Source organism: Marmota flaviventris, chromosome 2, assembly GCF_047511675.1.
Source record: "Marmota flaviventris isolate mMarFla1 chromosome 2, mMarFla1.hap1, whole genome shotgun sequence".
In the NCBI taxonomy this organism is placed as follows: Eukaryota; Metazoa; Chordata; class Mammalia; order Rodentia; family Sciuridae; genus Marmota; species Marmota flaviventris.
The window spans coordinates 174,762,050-174,784,152 of NC_092499.1; the positions used below are offsets into that span (position 1 = coordinate 174,762,050).

The 22,103-nt window shown below is 46.8% G+C and overlaps 3 protein-coding genes and 1 pseudogene across 3 annotated transcripts; all 4 read right to left on the minus strand.

Annotated features, from left to right (window-relative positions):
• Positions 1–748: 748 nt before the first annotated feature.
• Positions 749–1,775, minus strand: LOC114080555 (oxytocin-neurophysin 1). The gene is made up of 3 exons (XM_027922171.3): positions 1,609–1,775; positions 1,114–1,315; positions 749–1,031 (listed from the first exon to the last, which is right to left on the minus strand). The coding sequence occupies exons 1-3, from the start codon at positions 1,726–1,728 to the stop codon at positions 979–981; spliced, it is 375 nt and encodes a 124-aa protein (XP_027777972.1). The 5' UTR covers positions 1,729–1,775; the 3' UTR covers positions 749–978.
• Positions 1,776–8,455: 6,680 nt separating this feature from the next.
• LOC114079903 (small ribosomal subunit protein eS4, X isoform-like) lies at positions 8,456–9,251 on the minus strand (annotated as a pseudogene).
• Positions 9,252–16,212: 6,961 nt separating this feature from the next.
• Positions 16,213–18,039, minus strand: Mrps26 (mitochondrial ribosomal protein S26). Its single transcript, XM_027955557.2, has 4 exons — positions 17,790–18,039; positions 17,540–17,686; positions 17,343–17,466; positions 16,213–16,722 (listed from the first exon to the last, which is right to left on the minus strand). Exons 1-4 carry the CDS (start codon positions 17,999–18,001, stop codon positions 16,588–16,590), a joined length of 618 nt encoding a protein of 205 aa, XP_027811358.1. The 5' UTR covers positions 18,002–18,039; the 3' UTR covers positions 16,213–16,587.
• Positions 18,040–18,402: 363 nt separating this feature from the next.
• On the minus strand, positions 18,403–22,022 carry LOC114107433 (progonadoliberin-2). The gene is given in 3 exon segments (XM_071607428.1): positions 18,403–18,474; positions 18,984–19,120; positions 19,237–22,022. Coding segments are annotated over 3 exon segments (369 nt in total). The 5' UTR covers positions 19,397–22,022.
• Positions 22,023–22,103: the final 81 nt, after the last annotated feature.

Here is a 22,103-nt window from a genome sequence, read left to right on the forward strand (position 1 = left end):
CCTTGACCTGGGAATAGGTGGGCAGTATATATGGAAGGGTCCCGTCAGTTTGCTCTCCCCTCTGTGCTTGGTGGTCATTTCTGTGGCTGTGGGTGCTGAGGACTGCAGGTCCTCTGGGTGGTGCTCATCTCTGACAAGTTCTGATTCTACACAGGCAGGAGTCAGGCCACTGGGTTGAGACCCAGCTATAGGGAGAGCAGGGGAGTGTCTTGTGGGTGCCCCAGTCCAGCCTCCCCAACTCAGCACAGCAGTGGCCTCCTTGGGGTGTGACAGTCCAGCTCTTTGAAACATGATGGTGGTCCTTCAGCTGTCCCCCCAGAGCTGTCCACTTGGCCAGCTCTACCCCTTCAATCTGCAAGCAGGGGTACGTAGGTAGCCTCTCTCCAGGAGTCAGGGAGTCATTGGATCCCCACTGTCCCTTCCCCTTCCCCTGTTCCCCTCTCAGACACTGTGTGCAGATGACAAGATGCTGTCCTTTTGGACTTCCTCAGGTGTGCCCTGCTCCAGGTCCCAGCCCCTGCTGGAAGTGGGATGCTGGGTTCTTTTCACTGCTCTGGAGCTAGCCCTATTGGGGTATTTGAGACCCTCATGACCTCAGTTGGACCAGCACAGCTGAAATGCAGTCCCAGTAGGGAGCAGTCATTCATTCCCTGATCCCTCCCCTCATTTCTGACAGACGAGAGAAGAATAGGAGAGGAAAGATCTACTTTATTTCATTTCATTTTATTTATTTTTGCAGTAGAGGGGATTGAACACAGGGCTGCTCTACCACTGAGCTACATCCTCAGCCCCAATCATTTTTCACTTTAAGACAGGGGCTCCATGGCATCGAACTTGGGATCTTCCTGCCTAGACACCAGTCACTAGGTATACAGGCGAGTGCCACCGCGGTGGTTTTGTTTGATTCTCATTACTTTAGGGGTGCCTTTGGGAAGGGAGGGGTGCGGTGGGATATGTTCGAAGCACCACCCGAAGTCATCATTCAGAAAAGTTGGTCTCGGGGTCGCAAGCGGGGTCGGTGCGGCAGCCATCTGCAATGAGAGTTGTTGTCAGGGGCGGTTTTTCCGCATCCCACCGAGCCCGGGTCCCCGCGCTGGAACTCCCAGGGCTCACCTGAGCTGCAGCAGAAGCCCGCGGCCGCGCACCGGCCCCCGCTCCCGCAGGGCTTCTGGCCCGACTGGCAGGGCGACGGCAGGTAGTTCTCCTCCTGGCAGCGCAGCGCCTCGGCTGTGCCCACGAAGCAGCCCAGCTCGTCCCCGCAGCAGATGCTGGGCCCGAAGCAGCGCCCTTTGCCACCGGGGCCGCAGGGGAGGCACTGCGGGGAACGGAGAGGTTGAGTGGGAGGGAGATCGCGGGGAAGGTGGGGACCCCCTGGAGGCTCCGCCCCGCGGGGTACTCGGGATTGGGTTGCCGGGACTGAAGCTAGGATCTGGCTCCGCAATGCTGGCCAGATCCAGGGGGCTAGAGGTCCTGGGGCCCGACTGAGCTCTAAGGGCAGCAGTGGAAACCTGCCAAACTCCTTGGGTTCCCATGTGAGGAAGGGACGGGATCCAGGGGACAGAGCGGCATGGTGGTGGTCCCTGTGGGCCCTAGGGTCGGGTGGCTCACTTTGCGCACGTCCAGCTCCAGCGTGGCCCTCTTGCCGCCCAGCGGGCAGTTCTGGATGTAGCAGGCAGAGGTCAGAGCCAGGAGGCCCAGCAGGCAGCAGGCGAGGCTGTGGCTGGCCATGGTGTTGGCTACTAGGTCCCCGGGATCCGCAGCTGCTGGAGGTCTCTCAAGCCTGGCCTTTTTATGCCTGGGCGCTGGACTTGCCTAGTAGTGTCTAAGAAGGCAGTCGCATTACTAGTCACAGCAGGTCACTCGGGTCAGACCATGTCAGCCGGGTCGGTCCCTCATTACCACAACAGAGTCAGAGTCAGTGTCTTGGCTAATGGACTGATATATGGATGGTGAGTGCTCTAGAGAAGGGAGCAGGCTGGGTCACCTGGGGCATGAGTGTAGGAAAGGGAGAACTGAGTGATGGGCTTGGGGGAGGGGAGTCCAACCAAGGGATATTTTTCCAGATTTCCGAAACCTAAAGGAGGCTGTAAGGGTTGTGTTGGTGGATCCTGGGGCCTCTCCAGGCAGGAATAGCCTCTGGCTAGAATCCCCATCCATACACCCTGGTCCATACACATTCAGTCCTTGACCCCCTAGTAAAGGTCTCCTCTTCCTAAGCCTAAATAACCAGAAAACCTCCCCACCCCAACACACAGCCACAGCCACTTCCCTGCCCCCAGCACTTGCATGGACGAGATCCCAGCTTTCTCCCACCTCTAACTGCAAGTCAACCTTTCCTCCAGCTAGGAGCTGGGCTACAGTCCACCTGTATTGGAATTGGTAATATCTGTGCTTATGTCACCAACACAGGTGACAGGCAACCTCCCATCATGTACAGTTACTGCAAAAGTCTCTAAGGATTGTTTAGAATCATGGTCACCTGGAGATTAGGGCATTCTTCTGTCTGCCCCTAGAGTTTGTAATCTAATGGTTTATTAAAGAATCAGATTTAGGACAAAATCAAAATGTGTTGTGTCATATTGACACCTGAATATAAATGTAATTGGTTTCTTTTGTAACCCATCATCTTTTGTGTGTATGTGTGTGTGTGTGTGTGTGTTGATGATCAAACTCATCTTTTGTTTTATATATTTAAAAACTTCTGGGGGCTATCCAGGTGCAGTGGCACACGCCTGTAATCTCAGCAGCTCGGGAGGCTGAGGCAGGAGAATAGCGAGTTCAAAGCCAGCCTCAGCAATAGTGAGGCCCTAAGCAACTCAGTGAGATTGTGTCTCTAAATCAAATGGAATATGGTTGAGTGCCCCTGACTTCAATTCCCAGTTACCCCCCCAAAAAAAATTTTTGGAGGCTGATATGGTGGCACGCACCCATAATTCCAGTGACTTGGGAGGCAGAGGCAAGAGGACCACAAGTTTGAGGCCAGCCTCAGCAAATTAGTGAGGCCCTAAGCAACTTAGTGAGACCCTTGTGTCAAAATAAAAAATAAAAAGGGCTGGGGAGGTCATTCGATGTACATCATCCCTGGGTTCAAAATCCCCAGGACCAGAAAACAAAGAAACAAACTTTTGGGGAACTGAGAGATAGCTGAATTCTAGAAAACTTTTGCAACATGTGAGAAGCCCTGGTTTCGATTGCTAGCACCGTGGGGGAGTCATTTCCTCCTTTATAAGTTTCATTTTAGTGGAGCAGGAGAGGTGTGAAATATCCTAGTGAACAACTGCTTATAGTTGTTCCATCTAGCTGTTTCCCAAAAGGTCACATGTTAAAGGCTTGGTCCTCAGGATGCTGTTATTAGGATGTGGTTCGATCTTTATGAGATGGGACCTAGTAGGAGCACTTTTGGTGGTTGGGTGCATGTCCTTGAAGTGGCTAGTGGGACCTGGCTCCTCATGGCTCTCTCTTGCTTCTCAACCATGAGGTGAGTGGTTTTGCTCCACCACGTGCTCCTGGTGCCATATGCTGCTTCCCTATAGACCTGTAAGCAACAGGCCCAAGGGACCGTGGACTGGAACCTCTGAGAGTATAAGCCAAAATAAGCCATTTCTCTTTAATTATCCCTGGTATTTTGGAGTGGTGACGAAAACCTAGCAACACAGTTAGGAAACAAAGATCAGCCTTATTTTTCTAGCAATAAGCACATTGCATCCGAGGAACTGGAGTGTGGCTCAGGGGTAGTGTGCTTGCCTAACATGCACCAAACCCTGGGCTTGATGCCTGCACCCACCCCCTGGTAATATTTTTTTTTAGAAACAGGATTCGCTATATTGCTCAGGCTCGTCTCAGTTCTCTGGGATCAAGAAAGAGATCCTTCTTTCTCAGCCTCCTGCATAGCCAGGATTTCAGGCATGTGCCACTGCATTATTTTAGCAAATTTAAACAGAAATGCAACTCTCCCCATGATCCGGTTTTAGGATACTTCCACCCCCATAGAAACTTCCCTCATGCATCAATCTTGTTCCCATTCCCAGGCCCAGGAAACCACTGATGTACATTTACTATTTCTAGAAATTCTCCACCAATGGGACCATAAAATACATCATTGTTTATGACTTGTTTTGTTTTTTAAGAGGTGGGGATGTGATTCAATGATAGAGCACTTGCTTAGCATGTGTGAGGCCCTGAGTTAAAACCCCAGCACTGCAGTATTTAAAAAAAAAGTGAGAAAGATCACCTCCATCTATGGGGAAGTGCTGCTGCCTGGTGGTCCCTGAGCACAGACCCTCCCTCTCCAGATGCTGGAGGGAGTTAAGGCTGAGTGGATTGTGAGATGATGCACCAAAGCCTTGGTCTTTGGTCACATGTGTTCAGCCTGTTTAAGATGGATGCTGAAACTTCCTCCTGTATTTCTACACCCCACTGGCAGTGCTGCCACCAGAAATCTCAGAGCTGTGAAGAGTGACGCAGCGCTGGCTCTGGGGTTCCAACTTCACTGAGGCTATGGATACTGTTCACGTATATGTCTATGTACATCAAGTCCTCCCAGTTGCACACCCTGAATATAGATAATTTTTATTTGTCAATTATACCTCAGTAGTGTTCCAGAAAATAAACAGAAAAAAAATGTTTCTCGTTAATTCTTTTTCTCTGTTATCACCCCATTCATGTTGTTGTTGCTGGGAGAGAGACCCCATGTTGGCTGCTGGTACAGAACACAATCCCTTCCCCAGATGTCTCTGGGCCAAGAGCCATACCTGGGCTTCAACAGGCTGTCCTGCTGTTCTCCAGGGCCAGCTGCCTTTGGTGGATGGGTGCTTGGTTAGACCAGAGAATCCATTGCCCTCCTCTTTTCCTATAAGTTCCTGGATCAAAAGCAATGTGTCAGCCTGAGGCTGTAGCCCAGGGTGGAGTGCTTGCCCAGCTGTGCAAGTTCCTGGGTTCAATACCTAGCCTGGAGGCGGGGAAAAAGCATCTTTGAATGTTGGTGCTGGAAGTAGCTTGCTGGTCCCCAGGGAATAGTGCCCAACTGTGGTATCTGCTATTGGTGAAAAGTGCCAGGTTGGCTTTGATGAGAAGTGTGGTGGAGCCTATGGACAGCCTTGCCACTGTTGAACCCTCGACGCAAAGAAAAGACCACTGACTCCAATTTAAACCAAATTAAAGCAAGCTTATATTGTGTACACAAGAGGGCTGACCAGTGACCACCTCACTCAGAAGCCGGCCAGAGAACAGCCGTAGTCTAAGGGCAGAGGGGGGTTTTACAAAACAAGGTACAAAGGCAGCTTGTCTTGGGAACTTACAGCTAACAGGGTTCTGGCAAGCGTAATACAAAGGCAGATGGTAGGTGAATGATCTACATGGCTTCATATTTCAAGTAGGGAGTAAATTCAGATTCTAACATCAGAATTTATGAGGCACCACTGAGTTTTCAGGGAGGCTTGTTATCTGGTCCAGAAGAGCCAGGCACGGGTGAGTTCAGAGCATGGGCAGGAATTCCAAACAAGCTTAAACATCAGAGTATGATTAGGCCAAATACAAATCTTAGCATTTTATAGTAAAACAGAAATGAACTTTTCATGACCTTGTGACAAGATGGCTACCAATCTTAAAATGGAATTAGGCTGAGTTCATCAGCCACCATGGCCACTTTTTGTAAGGATTCCAGTTGGACAGTGTTATCAATAAGATATAAAATTTCATGTTATTTTTTACACTGGCGAACAATTTAAATATGTTTCTAAGTTAATGAGAGCCTAATCTATGTAAAGGTTGACATTGTAAAACACAAAAACGTTTTGCTACTTTTCCACAAAAGGTTAAAAGCTCCCAGCCTTTCTTTAATTCATGTTTTAAATGTAATATCATGTGTTAGCTAATATTCATGTGAACTCAACAATATATGTAAACTTTACAAAATGATATTTATGAAACAAAGATCAGCTTCAGAACTAGAACACTTCCCCTAAGATTTGTGAGGAGCTCCACCTTACCTGAGATAAGGCTCGCCTCCCACCTTACTACTTGTCAGAATGACTCCAAAGTAGGCCCCTGAGCCTATCCCACAGCACCACAACTCCAACTCCAAACCCCTACCCCACAAAATCTCAGCACCCAAACATCTCGGGGCCTCTCTCCACCCTATAGAGACGGCCTTTATTGGTCAGCTTTGACAAATAAGCCTTTGTGTGGATCTCTGCCTGGTCTCTGTCCTTCATTTCTCGCTTGCCTGTCTCTTGCTTTCTCACTTTCCTTTCAGACAGGGACAGAGAACCCCTGACAGGCAGTCATCTTGTTTACTTGATTAGTGATAGCCACTTTTGCAGTGAGTCTTTCTGCTTAGCTTCCAAGAGGGACATAAATATTCTCCAACTTTAGGTCCATTCTAATGATACCACCCGTTATCTGTGAGTTCTGCTTTCTCAAATATTGAAGTTTGAACATTAGAGAAGCACCGAAGCAAGCATATAGAGCAGGTTTTATTTACAAAATGTAACACAGAATTCTCCTGGGAGAGAGAAGGGGGCCATAGCTGGTATCCCAGTATCCCAAGAAGTGAAAGCATCCTACCCCTTTTATACATTTTAGACTTTCTTTGTTCTCCTACTCTCTTCCCCCTTATCTGTCTCCTTCCTGCATAAATGACTAGGCCCAGGAGATGGTGGTGGGATGGCTTGGGAAGAAGCAGGTGGGCTGGAAGGGCCAAGGTGGAGTGATCAGGGCAGGAAGGGAGCAGCAACCCAGGGGGCCTTAATTAGTAGCTCCCTGCCTGTTCAGGGGGTGCTTCATTACCAACCTTCTGGGAGGGGCACTATAGGCAGGTAATCTTGATAATCAAAGTGCTCTGGAGGCATTAACATTCTAATCTCCCAGGGATGGTTTCCAACTTCCCGGACCCAAACCGGCCTCCATTTTCTCCATCTGACCCGATTACCTATCTACACTGACTGCCTGTCTTTAATTCTTCTTCACTAAGAGATCCATCCAAGCACTCTTCCACAAACCTCCATGTCATCATCCGCCAATCAAATTCATACTAAGTTCCAAATCCTTTATCATCCAGCCAAATCAGTAGCTACTTGTCTGTCCCCAAGGCTTCTCTAGTTCCAAAGTGGTTGTCATATTATTTGGAGAAGTAGATTCCCTTTCCTTGTCTTTCAGAAACACCCTGAACAAGACAGCAACGCCATAACTATCTGCAATCTGCATATGAGCTATCTGAAAACTGGGTTCCATTTTTTTCTCTTTGGTCAACTGTGCCCCTGAGGTTTTAAACCTGAGTTAGGGAAGAGGACCCCTGCCTATAAGGCTCATCCACCCCTGCTTTCAGGAGCAGAGTGGTCCCACCTAACATTGTGGCCCATTGTTAGAAGACAATTCTCCACTAGTTTTCTCCATGGATTTCTCACATTTCTGCATAATTCATGCCTTCTTGAAAGTGGAGATGCCAAGCAAATGGTCTTGGGAATTAGAAGCGGTGTGGCCTCTGGAGGTGTTTAGAGACAGACATATCTTTTTGGAGACACCCTAGAATAGTAAAGATAAAGCTGCCTCCCCTCCCCTATTTTTCTCTTCCCCTTTAGGAGATTTGCTTAAATTCCAGAAAATGGATAACCTCTATTTCCAGTGGTGGAATATGTATCAAGAATGCGAGAGGCCCTGGGTTCACTTTCCAGCACTGAAAAAAAATTAAAAATTAATTTTCCATATAAGGCAGCAATTCCATCTCTGAGTATATATCCAAAACAATCAGAAGCAGGGTCCTGAAGAATCATTTGTGCCTCCATATTCATAGCATTATTCCCAATAGCCAAAAGGTGGAAGCAACCTAAGTTTACAGTAGTGGATGAACAGAGAAGCATAATGTACTCTGTACATATGATGGAATTCAGCCTGAACTAGGAAGGAAATTCTGCCACAACGTGGAGGAACATTGAGGACATCATCCTAAGTGAAATAAGCCAGTCACAAAAGGTCATGATTCCACTTACATGAAGTACATAGAATAGTCAAATTTATAGCAACAGATGTAGAATTCTGACTTCTAGTGACTCTGGGGAGGAGAAATGGAAATTCAAATGTTGGGATCAAAAGTTATTTGATTTCTTGGGTAGATAGTGGCATTCTGGTTATGTTGGAGGGTCCTTGCTCTGAAAAGATATAAGTATCATGATGTCTGCCATTTACTTTCAAACGAGAAAAAGACTGTAGATGCAGAGAGCAGCAGATTAAAGTCAGTGAGGTTTCAGAGAAGACAGAAAGAGAATAACAACTAGCTAATTTCCTTTGTGTTTTTTTTTTTTGGGGGGGGGGTGCTTATACTGGGGATTGAACCCAGGGGTGCTTTACCACTGAGTTATATCCTCAGTACTTTTTTTTTTTCAATTCATCCTGCTATATTTTCTTTAATTAAGTACAAAGACCTCTACTCTGTAGGCATATCACCTAGGGACCATTTATTTCACCCACTGCTCTGTTTGGCAGCCAGTCTCTTATCTCTCTCTTCAGCAATGGTGAGTCAGATTCCTTTTCCTCCGGAAGAGAAATCCATGGTTTGTTGCCTTTGCCAATAACAAAAATGTTGGAGAGCTGAGTGGCAAAGCTGTTGCCATTGGCATCTTTCACATGAAACATGTCAAAAGAGCCAGGATGTCTCTCTCTGTTGGTAATCTCACCAATTCTTCCCAAGTTAGCGCCTCCGGTCACCATACACAGGTTACCAGTGTCAAACTTGATGATATCAGTAACCTTGCCAGTCTCCAAATCAATCTGAATGGTATCATTCACCTTGATTAGGGGATCAGGGTATCGAATGGTTCGAGCATCATGAGTCACCAGATGAGGGATTCCTTTTGTGCCCACAAATATCTTTCTCACTTTGCACAACTTGTACTTGGCCTTCTCAGGTGTAATGCGATGAACAGCAAAACGACCCTTGGTGTCTTGTCTTAGATCAGACAGAAATTCTCTCCAGTCTTATCAATGCTGATGACATCCATAAAACTGGCGGGGTAGGTTATATCGGTTCAGACTTTGCCATCAATCTTGATGAAGCGCTGCATGCAAATCTTTTTTACTTCCTTTCCTGTCAGGGCATACTTAAGTCTGTTCCTTAGAAAAATGATGAGAGGAAGACATTCTCTCAGCTTGTGGGGACCAGTGGATGGACAAGGAGCAAACACACCAGTCAAGTTTTCCAGCATCCAATTCTTTGGAGCTGCTACCCGCTTCAGATGCTTCTTGGGACCACAAGCCATGGCTGCTGTAGGCACAGAAAGAGGCCCACCTTCTTCCCCCCAGAACTTTTTAATTATTTTATTTTGAGACAGGGTCTTGCTAAGTTGCTTAGGGCCTCACTAAATTGCTGAGGCTGACCTCTAACTTGCAATCCTCCTGCCTCAACTTCCTGAGCCACTGGAATTACAGATATGAACCACAGTACCGGGCTCCAGCTAGGTTTCTAACGCCCTTTCTTCATTATTTCGTTTGTTTAAAAAATAGGGGCTGGGGATGTGGCTCAAGCGGTAGCGTGCTCGCCTGGCATGCGTGCGGCCCAGGTTCGATCCTCAGCACCACATACAAACAAAGATGTTGTGTCCACAGAAAACTAAATATTAAAAAACTTTCTCTCTCTCTTAAAAAAAAATAATAAAGTACTTAATAACACTGGTAGTGAATTACAGGTGAGAAAGCTGAGGCACAAAGATGTGAAATTATCTCCAACTATAAAGAAAATTGTATAAACAATTGGAGATTACATTGCATTGTTTTTCACCGAATTTGGCAGCTGGAGAACAGGAAGGGCAAAATCTACTAGAAATGATTCAGGCTTGCAATACCTACATTTTTATTTATATCAACATTCATGTATAGTGCTGTGCTGACCCAGATGGTCACTAGAAAAGTGTGGGGGCTGAATGAAGTGTTGCTATGTAAATGTCACAATATGTCTACCTTGGACTCAGAAAACTTAATAGTACCAAAGGGGTTATTGTTTTTGTTTTCCAGTACAAGAGGTGTGATGGACTCAGATGGGATTGTGTTATGTATCTTCTATCCTTCTTTTTCATCCTCATCTGTGAAAAGTCCCAAAACTAAGTGTTGAAAGAACTTTAGATGTTCTCTAGTTGGTTACATGGCTCTTGGGACCTCAACTAATAATTTGATTGATAGTCAACTGGGAGAAGCAAATGAGTTTAGAAACATAAGGAATCACCTGTAGCCACTGTGCTCATGAAAGAAGTATATGGACCTTCTTCCTTCTGTAAAGACAGTCCAATTTCCCCACCTTTTGAGCATAATTCGCTGGGATTTTCCTTCAGTAATGTACATAGTTCTCCCAATGATTTGCTGGCTTCACAGATACTTTCTTTTTTATATAATATTCTTTTTAGTCATAGATGGACCTAATACCTTTATTTTATTTGTTTATTTTTATGTGGTGCCAGGGATCGAACCCAGTGCCTCACGCATGCTAGGCAAGCGCTCTACCACTGAGCCACAACTCCGGTCCCTACACTGGTACTTTCTCAGGCCAATCCATTCACATTTTATTGTTTTATTTGAAGTAAAGGTCTTTATATAATAATAATAAACATAATAAACTCAAATTTACCAACTTCACCTTCAGAATTTTAAGAACCCTGTCACTATTTTGATGAGACTGTCCTCTGCTGGAAATAAGGGGAACTGCAGGCAGAACTTGGCCTCTCAGGAATTCATTCCCAATTGAGTACATTTGGCAGATAATTCTTCTCCTTCCATGATATGAGATTGAGACCACTCTCCAAAAAAAAAAAAAAAAGAGGGGAGTGGCTAGGGGTGTAGCTCAGTGGTATAGTGTGTGAGACCCTGGGTTCAATCCCCAAAACAAGTGCATCTAATGTGTATTGAACATTTGCATCCTTGTCACCAACTTTAGAGCTTAGCTTTACATAATTTCTCATTTAATTGCCACAACAGTATTATATGTATATACCAGTATTATCCTTACCTTACTCTTGAGAAAACTGAGGCAAAGAGCAACTAAGAAATGTTCCCAAAGACACGCCAGTGATAAGTGGACAAGCTGGGATTCAAGCCCAAGGAGATGCATCAATCTTGTAATTACAAAGCTATGTAGCCCTTTCTGGTGCTTTCTCTATTTTTAATTTATTCTGTATGGATTTCCAGGTAGAAGAGGTGAGTGGGGCATCATGCAAACACTCTTCCATTTCTCTTGGAGAATTTCTTCCTTTCTTGTCTTCCCTCCTTCTCCCCTTCCTTCTTTCTTCCCTTCGTTCCTTCGTTCCTTCTTCCTTTTCTCCTCTTTCTTCTGCTTCTCTTCTTCCTCTTTTTTTTTGGCAAAGTCTTGTCAAAGCATATTGGTCTCAAATTTGATTTCACTGTGTTTTAAAAATGTCTGGGGTTATAGCAAAGCTCTGGGTTTGATTTCCAGCACTGAATAAAAAAAATTCCCTATAAAATAATTCCACTTTTCCCACTGTTAATTCTACAAATTGTGAGAAACAATTCTTCTAAAAAATTGGTCTGATGCTGGTACTTTTTCTGTAGTTCTCAGCTCCCAGGGAAACTGCAAGCCTGAAACCACATTTCCCAGATTTCTTTACTAGCTGGCTTCTCTTTAGGAGGAACAATAATCTAGGAGACACTGGAAAAATATTTTTTTTTTATAAATGACACATAATGATTTTACATGTTCATGGGGTACAATGTGTATGTGAAACTATTATATCCATCATTTTAAGCATTTATCATTTCCTTGTCGTGAGAACATGCCAAATCCTTCTTCTTTAAAACAGAGCATTATTGTTACCTTACTGTGCAAAAGTACCAGCATTTATTTATTTCTGCCATCTAACTGTAACATTGTACTGGTAGACCAACATTTCCTCTTAAAAGATTTATTTTTATTTTTATTTTTTTTTAGGGGCAGAGGAAGGCAAATCCATTTTCCCATGTCTGGGGCACCTCTGGCAGTTACAACAGATGAGGGCCTGAGTTCTGCAAGTGACTATTGTCCAACAACAGCAGCAACGAGTAGCAGCAGTAGCCCCCACAGGCTATGGCTCTGGCAGTAAAGGCAGCTGTGCCGTAGCCATGATTGACATTTAGGCCTCAAATTTCAAATTTCCCAAACACAAAATTCTACTCCTAGACCATTTCTCTTCCTTAGTAGCCAGCAATTAAAAAAAAAAAAAGGAAGAAAGAAAAAAAAGTGTGAAATACAACATAACTTTCCTAGAAGCTTTAACCATGTGTGCATTATTTTATCCCCAATAAGGGGAAATGCCCAAACACATGGGGAAGATGACTGGGTATCGGTGAGCCACAGGCCACTGTGCAGTACTGGTGAGGGTTTATGTTGCTCTGAAGCGCTGAGCTTCTGTCACTTTCCCAGTCCCTTTGATGGCACTACAGTGGGATTCTTCCTCACAAGTTCTTGACTTCAAGGGGTTATAGCCTCTGAAGTTGACCCAGGCAGTGTTTTATTCTTTGACATGGATTTTCACTTTATAATAATTCATTAAGCTTCATATTTATTGTTTATGTACTTACCTGTACTGAGAATATATTTGTTAAAGTACCCAACCAGGGAAGTGCCCACTATCATCCCTAGACTGGTCTGTCTCAGGTTTTTTGGATTGCAATATTGTCTCCCCCCATCCGCCACTGTTGGAGATCCAATCCAGGACCTCCTGAATGTTAGGCAAGCACTCTACCACGCCACAGATTCTTGGGGGATCCCCCCAGCCCTGCAATATTTCTTTGGACAGAAGTCCTGCGTTTGGGAAGGAGAAAAGAATTCCAAGCTTGACTCTTCCTGCCAGAATTGTCCTATTTCAGCAGTCAACTGGGCTTATTACCTACGTGTCGGTTTCAGCTCTGTACTTAGAGCTCTGTACTTAGAAGTTTAGGGGGAGTTTTCCCAAAGATTTCAGAGAATATTGAGCACCTGTGACTGTTTTCCATGCAGAAAATTGAGTACATTGGAAAAATATGGAGAAGTAACTTCAGTTAGACCTAGTGAGGTGTCCTTGATAGAAAAGATTAACAAGGCCCCAGTGCCTGTTAACTCGGCAAGCCCATCCTTCTCTTTTCCTGTCTGCCCGCCATATAAGCTGTTTCCCTTCGCTTGGCAGCAGTCTGGCACCCTCACTATTCAGCCTAAGAAATAACCAACTCTGCAAATTTTCAATCTTATCTTCAAGACCTTAACCACCCATCCATCCCTAGGACTTCATGAAAGTCTACCTCATTGATATCATGCTGCTTAGCTTGGAGGATTAGAAGGAGCCAGAGCCAAGTGTAGTAAAACACTTATGAATGAGTGGGGAGACAAATCCTGGGGCAGGGTGGGGGGCCCTGTACTTAGAAGTTCAGGGGGAGTTTTGGGAAAACTCCCCCTGAACTTCTAAGTACAGAGCTGAAACCGACACATAGGTAATAAGCCCAGTTAACTGCTGAAATAGGACAATTCTGGCAGGAAGAGTCACGCTTGGAATTCTTTTTTCCTTCCCAAACGCAGGATTTCTGTTTCTGGAGGAACAGAAAACCTTCCCTCCCCCGAGTGGAAATACAAATTGCACTTGTGTCCTGATCCACCCTGTTTACTCCAGATACACAAATTGACCCTCCTCAAATCTTACGAAAGCTCTCACATTTGGATGTCCTACTCCAAATGTATTCACTGGGTAGCCCTCAAATCTACCATTCATCTGTGAGACCTTGAACAAGGGAAGATTCTCTAGGTGGTCCAGGCTGCAGCAAGGATGATTCTGGCAACCCTATTCCTCACAACACAGCAGAGCATGTATTGTAAATAGGAAACCTAACCATTTGGAACTTGAGGCAAGAATCAGAAGAGACCTTGGTATCTGAGAAAGACCATGGCCATCCAGGATTCTGCTGGAAGTTAGACCATCTAAAGGGGGATCCCACAAAACTGCAGACCAGACTGGTGGGAACTGATAGCCTATCTAAGCCCCTTATAGCACTAATTCATTAGAAATAGTACAGATTGACTGGACTTGAGTTAACCTAAAGGTAACACAGGCTGCCTATATGAGGAAGATGGCTGTGGGTGGAGAAAAAAATGCTGAAGCTTGGTTGATAGGTAGACATGTATGACATACTGACCTCAGCAGAAGGTGAATGCTAAGGCGATATAGCCCCCATGCAGGATGTTAGCAGTAGTGAAGTGAAATCAGCCCAAAGAGCTTCAAGATCTGAAGACAGGGGCTGGAGTTGTAACTTGGTGGTAGAATGCTTGCCTTGCATGTGTGAGACATTGGGTTTGATTCTCAGCACCACATATAAATAAATAAAGGTCCATTAAACAACTTAACAAAAAATCTGAAGAGACAGATGGCTTGTGTCTCAATCTTGGCACAGAGAACTTGGAAAGAATGAAACTGGAAGATGGTGACAAGCAGGCTGAGAGAGGAGTACATACATAAAAATGGGTTTCCTAACACAGGCTATGTCCCATGTCAAAGTTTACCACAGGCTTCCATTGCAGGGAATCAGATGTTGTCTGAGGCTGTGGACCAACTGGTCAAATCATGGCCCACAATGTGTGCCCATCAGCTCTCATCCTGGAAGCTACCTTGGGCACCTGAAAGCAGAGATTCCACTGTGCTCTAACCAGAATCAGTGCCCCATGTTACCAGCTGAGAAGGAGGCCATGGCTCTCAGGGTTTGAGTGCCCTGGGGGGGCTGGGTACAGGGCACCACCTCTGCTTGCCTCTTCACAGCTGTTTTCCTCACCTAGAAACATGAGGGTCTGCCCATATTCCTTAGTCTCCATGAATTCTTGGGGATCCCAAAGCCTTCTAGAAGTTAAGGGTCATGGAAAGAAGCTGGGTTTGGTTCTTTTTCCTCTTAAGGTATCTAAAGTTCATGCAAATAGCAGCAAAGGGGAAGCAACTCTATCTGGGAGAAATGTGTCTTTGTCTTTATGTGACATGTAGCTTTAGGGCCTGAACTGGGCTATGGATCTACCTGCTCACCTTATTCAACTTTCTGAATCTTTTTAAAAAATTTATTCTGGTTTGTTATACTTAATGGCAGAATGCAATTCATTTCATATTACACTTATAGAGCACAATTTTTGAAGACACTGATTGTACACAAAGTATCTTATAATATTCAACTTATTGGGTTGCAAATTGTAAACTCAAAATCCTAGTTATTCCATAAGAGTCAAGTTCTGTTTACAAATCTTAATACTCTATGAACAAATCTGGCAGATTCTCTATTCACCTTAAAAGGAGATTTCCTTCTCAGTTAATTAAAATTATTTTAAATGTTTCAAATTCAATGAACTCAAACATGACATGGTTTCAAATACTTAAAATTCTAACTATATACATGTTATTTCTAAATTTTCTTGAAGTTAAAGATTTTTTTCCCCCCAAAAGGAAAACAACATGTCAAGCTAGACAGTTTTAGAACCACCTGCCCAAAGGATAATGGAGGGTTGGGAGTGGGGAGGAAAGCTGGTACTATGTTCCATCATTACTTCATTTTCAAATTGAATTAAAACCACAAATTCCTTCCCAGGTGACTATACAGCTAACTTGACTTTGCACTTTTTTGGCTCTTAAAATGATTATTTTCCATCTCATTCCAAAAAACAAAAACAAAAAAACTTTCTTCATTTTCATCCTGTTTGCTAGGAATACACAATTCTTACAAATATTAAAATGATATGATATTCAATAAATGTTATTAAATATAAAAAAAAAATCCTACAATTTTCTGAATCTTGATCACCTGTATCCCTGGCACCCATAAGGCTTGGTCCAAGGGCTTGACAAGCCACATGAACTCAAAAAGCCTTAGTCAACCAAGCCTCCCCTCCAGCACTAATTCTGAGTGGCCCAAGAATACTGGGCATGCCAGGGCAGATGTAGGTCACTCAAATCACAGGTGGAGAGCAACTAGGAGAAATGCAGTCATGGACATGCCACACCTGGCCAGCAAAGCCCAGGATTAAGCAAAAGGAGACCCATAGCTAATGGTTAATTTGTAGCTCAGGTACCAGGTGTTACCTGCTCTTAGCCAGTAGTGTCTAAAGCTCCAAATCAGGGACCAATAAACTTTTTCTGTAAAAAGTTATAATATTTTAGTTTTGCAAGTCATTCAGTATCTATTCCAACTCCTCATCTCTATCATTGTAGTAGTAACACAATAGTAGTAAAAGAATAGACAAGGTTGTGTTCCAATAACACTTTATTTACAGGCAGGAGGCCACACTTGGCTCAAGGACTGTAACTTGCCAACTACTGTCCTTGATGTTAGGAGATGGTCTGGCTGCCCAAGAGAACTGTCACCCAGTCCAACCCTCTGTGAAATGGAAAACATTCAACAGTCTGGTACAGTCCTGAGGTTGTACTTGAGGAAGAACAGGTTACTGTGGTTGAGAATTTCTGACCAAGTGGTGGGTGCAGAGGCCAGATGTGAGGGTGGTCCTGGAAAAGTCTAAAAGCCTTCCTCCTTGGAAACACAACTGCTTCATTCTAGATCAGGCCCAGCCCTCCTACCCCCATACATACTCTGTCCCTGATAGGAACTGTCCTTATTGGCCCACTAGGAGCCCCTGTGCTGAGGTCTGACCACCAGACCCTCTTTGGTGATGGCCCAGTTGTAGTCCTTTGGAGAGTCCAAAGCTTCTTCTATCCGGGCCTCCAGATTCTCTTGGGTGATGAAATTTTTAGCCTCCTCCTATTGGGAGAGAAAAGGCCAGCTGCATGGGAGCCCTGCCCATGCTGACAGCCTGGGAAGCCTGCTGGCCTTTAGCCCACCTAGGGAGAGGCTCCAAGCTCTCCCTAGGAAACCATACCTGGAGCCCAGGGCCTATTTGAGTGCCGCACTGACATTCCAGTGGAATAATGTCAGACAGCCTTGGTCATATTCCTCTTTCTTAGACAATCCTCCTGGGTCACAGCCAGAACTTCAAGCACCAGCTGTGATAACCTCTGTGTCCCAAGGGGTGGATTCAGTTCCTTGATGCTACCTGGTTATTCTCACAAATTCGGTACTTTCTGCCCTATTTAATTCAAGTCTCATCCACTGCCTCTGGATTATGCCTCACTGGTCTTACATGCCATTCTCAGCTTAGCATAGTAAATCTTTATGACTTTATCAACTGCAAGGTCAAACACACCTTCCTTGTGTGCCCGAGCTACCACCTGCCATAAGCTTGTACACTTTCCCAATTCCACTCCCATCTCCTTCACTCTTGGTGCTTCACAGGCATTCCCCTTGGGCCCCTTCTCTCAGATCCCTCTGGTAACTGAGTCTGCATGCCCAGGAGCCCCAGGGCCTCCGGAGCCGTGGCCCACCTGCAGCTGTAGCACCTCTTGCTCCTTGAGCTGCATCCAAGCCTGCTCTTCTCGGGTGCGGCGGGCCCGTTCCTCGGCCTGCCGCTGCTCCTGCTCCCGCGCCTCCAGCCGCAGTCTCGCTAACCTGCGAGGGGCAAGAGGCCGAGGCTGAGCGGGGCCCAGCTAGGCCAGGGCACCCGGCCTCGGGTCCCACTCACCGCAACTCGTGCAGCCTCTGGTTCTCCGCCTGGTTCCAGGCCATCAGCTCCCGGTGCTCGGCGGCATCCTCCTGCGCCTTGCGCTCCGCCAGGACCCCGGCTCGGGCCTCGTGCACCTTCTTCCGCACCTCCGACACGAACTCCAGCCTGAGCGGGGACGCGCTCCAAGTCGGCACCCTCTCTACCCGCCCGCTCGCCCCAACACTCCCCAGAGGGCGCCGACGGTCACCTGCCCCTCCGTCACACATACCTGAGGGCGCGCACAGTCTGGCGATACTGCCGGTAACGCTCCGCCAGCACGAAGAATTCCGCAGGATCCACCGCGGGCGGAGTCTTCACGCGCCCGACCTTAGACTTGGCGGGAGGATCGTGGCGGGTCTTGCGGCCGCGCGCGGGCAGCAGTAGCAGGGCCGGAGCCCGGCACGGGGGCAACGAGCCCAGGCCGCTCAGCGTGCGGAGCATGACCGCGTCGCTTTGTAGCCGCCCGCCGCCGCCAGGCCCGGAAGCGGCCGCAGAGCACCTCGGGACCTGCAGTCCCCGGGACCCCGCCCCTCCCCGGGGGGCGGAGCTCGCGCGCGGCTATCCCACCACTCATCCCCGCCCCCGGGCTCGGCCCGGCCCTCCCGGCAGGCGTCCAGGCGGCGGGATCCTGCCGCCCCTGCTCCATTAGGGAGTTTCTGGGGGAGTGGGATTGGGAGGGGATGAAGGAAAGAGCTCGAGGCAACAGCTTCGCAAACTTCACACTTTTATTGAAGGATGGCTGGACGGGGCGCTCGGGCTGCGTTCTGTGAAGGGAGAGGGGTGGTCATACCTCGGGCTGCTCGGTCCCCTTCCCTCCTGCCATCTGGTCATTTGACCTGCTTTCACGTTGCTCGGATGCACCCGGCTCCTTCAGGAGCCTGAGAACCCAGCTTGGGGATTTCCAGCCCGTGACCCTGTTCACCCCAAGCAAGCTTGATGTGTCAAAGCCCGAGCTAACATCACTTAAATTAGGCGATAAGGCTGTGCCTCCTAGGAATTTACCACTTCCTCCTTTAGTTAATGTGCACCCCTGGTGCACTTTACATGTGTTCTATTTGCAACTAGTAATAACTCATTTTCCTACACCTGTATTCTTCTATGGTCTTGGGGAGGTCTACAGTCACTGAGTTGTTCCGAGTCCAAGTCAGTGATCATTTGGCTCTTTGAGCACTGTGTGAGGTGCACTCCTTCCCTCTTCCCTCTGGCCAGAGGGCCTGCCCACCTTGAAACACACCAACTTGGCTGTCATGAAGTCTAGGGAACACCACAGCTACCACTCTTTTATATGGGCCTTTTTAATACCGTTGTTCTACTGGGGAAAGGGGCATCCCAGTGGTATTTCACACTCCCCAGTCCCCAGGCAGGATGGCCAAAGGGGACCCATGGATAGTCTTGACCGAAGGGGACCTCTTACCACACTCACCATTAGGGTCTACACCAGGTGCTGGTTCCTGTGGAGGGACAAGCGGGCCATGGTCCTGCCCTTCCAAGACATTGTATCCTCAGGGGGAGCCAGTGCATCATTTGGTAGGCTATCGGCAGCATGGGTTGGGTTGCCAGCTGCAGGGCACAAGACCCTTCCTCAGAAGGGAACAAAGGCACCTGCCCCCACCTCCCTAACCCCAGGAACCAGCATTGTCTTCTTCCCACTCAAGCTGGGAGGACCTATCACCAACCTGAGGACCTAAGAGCACTTGGGAGGTCCTGGAGTGAGCTGGAGGCTCGTTTTCCTCCGGGGTACCAGCCATAGGACCAGTGCTGAGCCCTCGAGGGTCCAGGGTGGACAGTCAGCAGCAGTAGGAGCAGCAGCAGAAGGCCTAATCTAGAGCTAGCCATGGCAGCACTGCTCTGTACGACAGTGGAGAGCACTCAAAAGTCTGATACTGCATCTCAGGGCAGCTTATTATTTTCCAAAGCCTTTCCCTCTGCGCCAGTCCTCCCCCAGAGCTCTGGAGCACAGGCTCCCTCCCCAGTTCTGAGGGCCCTCTTAGTTAGCCAGGCCCATCCCTCCTTCCTTTGGGAAGTTCTAGAAGTGGAAGATTAAGAGGGGAATAGACTTCAGGCCAATAGATGGGAAGATGGTTGGATGGTCAGGGGAATTCTCCATAAGTCAAGTGGCAGAGTAGGGTATTTGGAGCACCTGAGTTTCTGCTCCTTTTCTCTGTGGCCTGTTATCTCTCTTCTTTGGTAGTTGGGGATATGGAATGGATGTGTGGTGACTGGAGTAAATGTTTCCACCCCTGTCCCTCTCATGCCAGGAGTGACAAGCTCAGGAAGAGATTAATAGAATTGGGGGGAAAAGGAAAAGGGGTGGAAGGGCTTGGGAATAGGAAAGAGGGACATTGTGCCATGCACCCAAAGAGAGCTCCAGCTAGGGCGGCATTCTCACTCACCAAGGGAGAGCTGTGGAGGTTGCTCCTTCAGGCAGCTGCAGACCCTAGTCAGACAGCCCCGGTATTTATTGACCAGGAGGTGGCTTCTCTTGCTCCTGGCCCATGGATTCCAGTGACGTCTTGAAAAGGAGGTGGGGTGGAGAAGTGCTTGCCACTCAACCCCCTTCCTGCTGGCTCTAAGGCCACCAGACCAATGCTCCCTCTGCTCCCTCATCTTCCCAGGGGGCTTAAGTCAAACATAAAAATCAAAATGGCTGCAGAGTGGTCAAAAGGAGAGCAAAGATCCTTTTCCAAGTCTTGAAGTTTTACTGACAGTGGTAAATTGCCACAAGGTTTCATGTTGGGAAACCAACTTGACAAAGGGCACAAATTTCTATTATTAAATACCTTGTAAGGTTTGAAAAACACCACAATGACCAGTTTTATCTCCTGACCTGGATATTTCAATTCACCACCACCCCAAAAAATTTGCACTGGACTTCACTCGATCCTATTTCTCTCCCAAAGCTGCATGGTCCCTTTCAGAGACACCTAACCTGTTTCCCAATTTGCAAATCTATTTTGCACTTGGATAAGACTGGCTTTGCTTTTATTTTAACCTTCTTTATGATTTCTTGGTTTACAGAAGTCACAGGATTTCTGCTCTAGCTGGTCCATGTCCTGGTCGCACCTTTCCATTTCCTAGGGTGTATCAAACTCTTGCCCTGGAGCTGTATATAGCCCTTCCTGACCCCAAAAGAAAACTGTGGCCTAGAGAGGGGCAATGCATTGGGATTCCCTGACCCAGCTCAGGGCTCTGCCCAGTGGAAAAGAGGTGAATAGAGTGGGGTGCTCAGCAACCTAACTGGAGATCTGGGGGAGGCGTGACCACTCTCCCAGAGAGCTTGTTACTCACCTATAAAATGGTCTGAATGGAAGTGTTCACATTCATACACCTGGCACCAGGGTTGGGTCACTCCAGTTGTAGGTGGGTTTTTTGCTGGGGTATTACCTACCCCTGCTTGTTGCCCACTTAAACATGCCCATGTTTGGGGACCTGAAGTCTCCTTTAAGCTATCAACTGGGGATAATTTTGTCTCCCAAGGTTCAAACCCCTTTTCATCCTGTGCTTAACCCAAGACCATTTGTGAATTGGACATAGCTAGCCTGCGATCCTGGAAACCAGCCTTTGATTCCAATCCTGTGTCAGTGGCTCAGCCTTCCACTGCTAACCACTGGTCTCAAGGGGTCAGAGCTCTATTTACAGAGTTAATAGCCAATCTCCACATCTGAAATCAACAGCAAATGCCAGTGCCAGGGTCAGGCTTGGCAGCGTGGTGACCAGAATCTTTGGAGAGAGAAGATGCGTCATATCCTGTGATAAGGATGGGGAAAGGTCACGACAGACATGAGGGGCAGCCCTGGCACCTAGGCTTCAGGATGGGCCCAGATGTGACTTTCCAAATTGACTTATCAGCAGAGACCTGAAATAAATCTGGGGACTGTATGTTCAGTTAAACTGTATTGGGAAATACAGAGACTTTGTTAGCTAGGTTATTCTTAGGAAAATATTTGCTTTATGCTTTAGTAAAAATAATAACTCTTTGAATTCGATCAACTAGTCTTGTTGTCTGGTTGAGTTTCAGAATGTTCCAAAGGCCCCAATGGTGTATGCATGTATAAATGTGTAACAACAAATCCCACCATTATGTACAACTATAATGCACCAATAAAAAGTATGGAAAAGAAATAAAAAACAGTCCCTGGTGGTAGTAGGTGTGTTGATGTACACCCTGTAATCCCAGCAACTTTTGAGGCTGAGGCAGGAGGATCATGAGTCTCAGGCCAGTCTCAGCAACAGCAAGGCCCTGTCTCCAAAATTGAAACCAAACAAAACAAGTCATAAAGTTCCTGGTAGTTTGCCATCCCTCCTGGCCGGGGGGTGGCTGTGGGGATCCAACCCAGGACCCTTGCACATGCTAGGCAAATGCTCTATGACTGAGATATATCCCTGTGCCCTTGGTGTTTATTTTAAAAGAGGAAAGAGAGGCTGGGGTTGTGGCTCAGCGGTAGAGCGCTTGCCTAGCACGTGCAAGGCGCTGGGTTCAATACTCAGCACCACATAATAAAATAAAGATATTGTGTCCAACTACAACTAAAAAAATATTTAA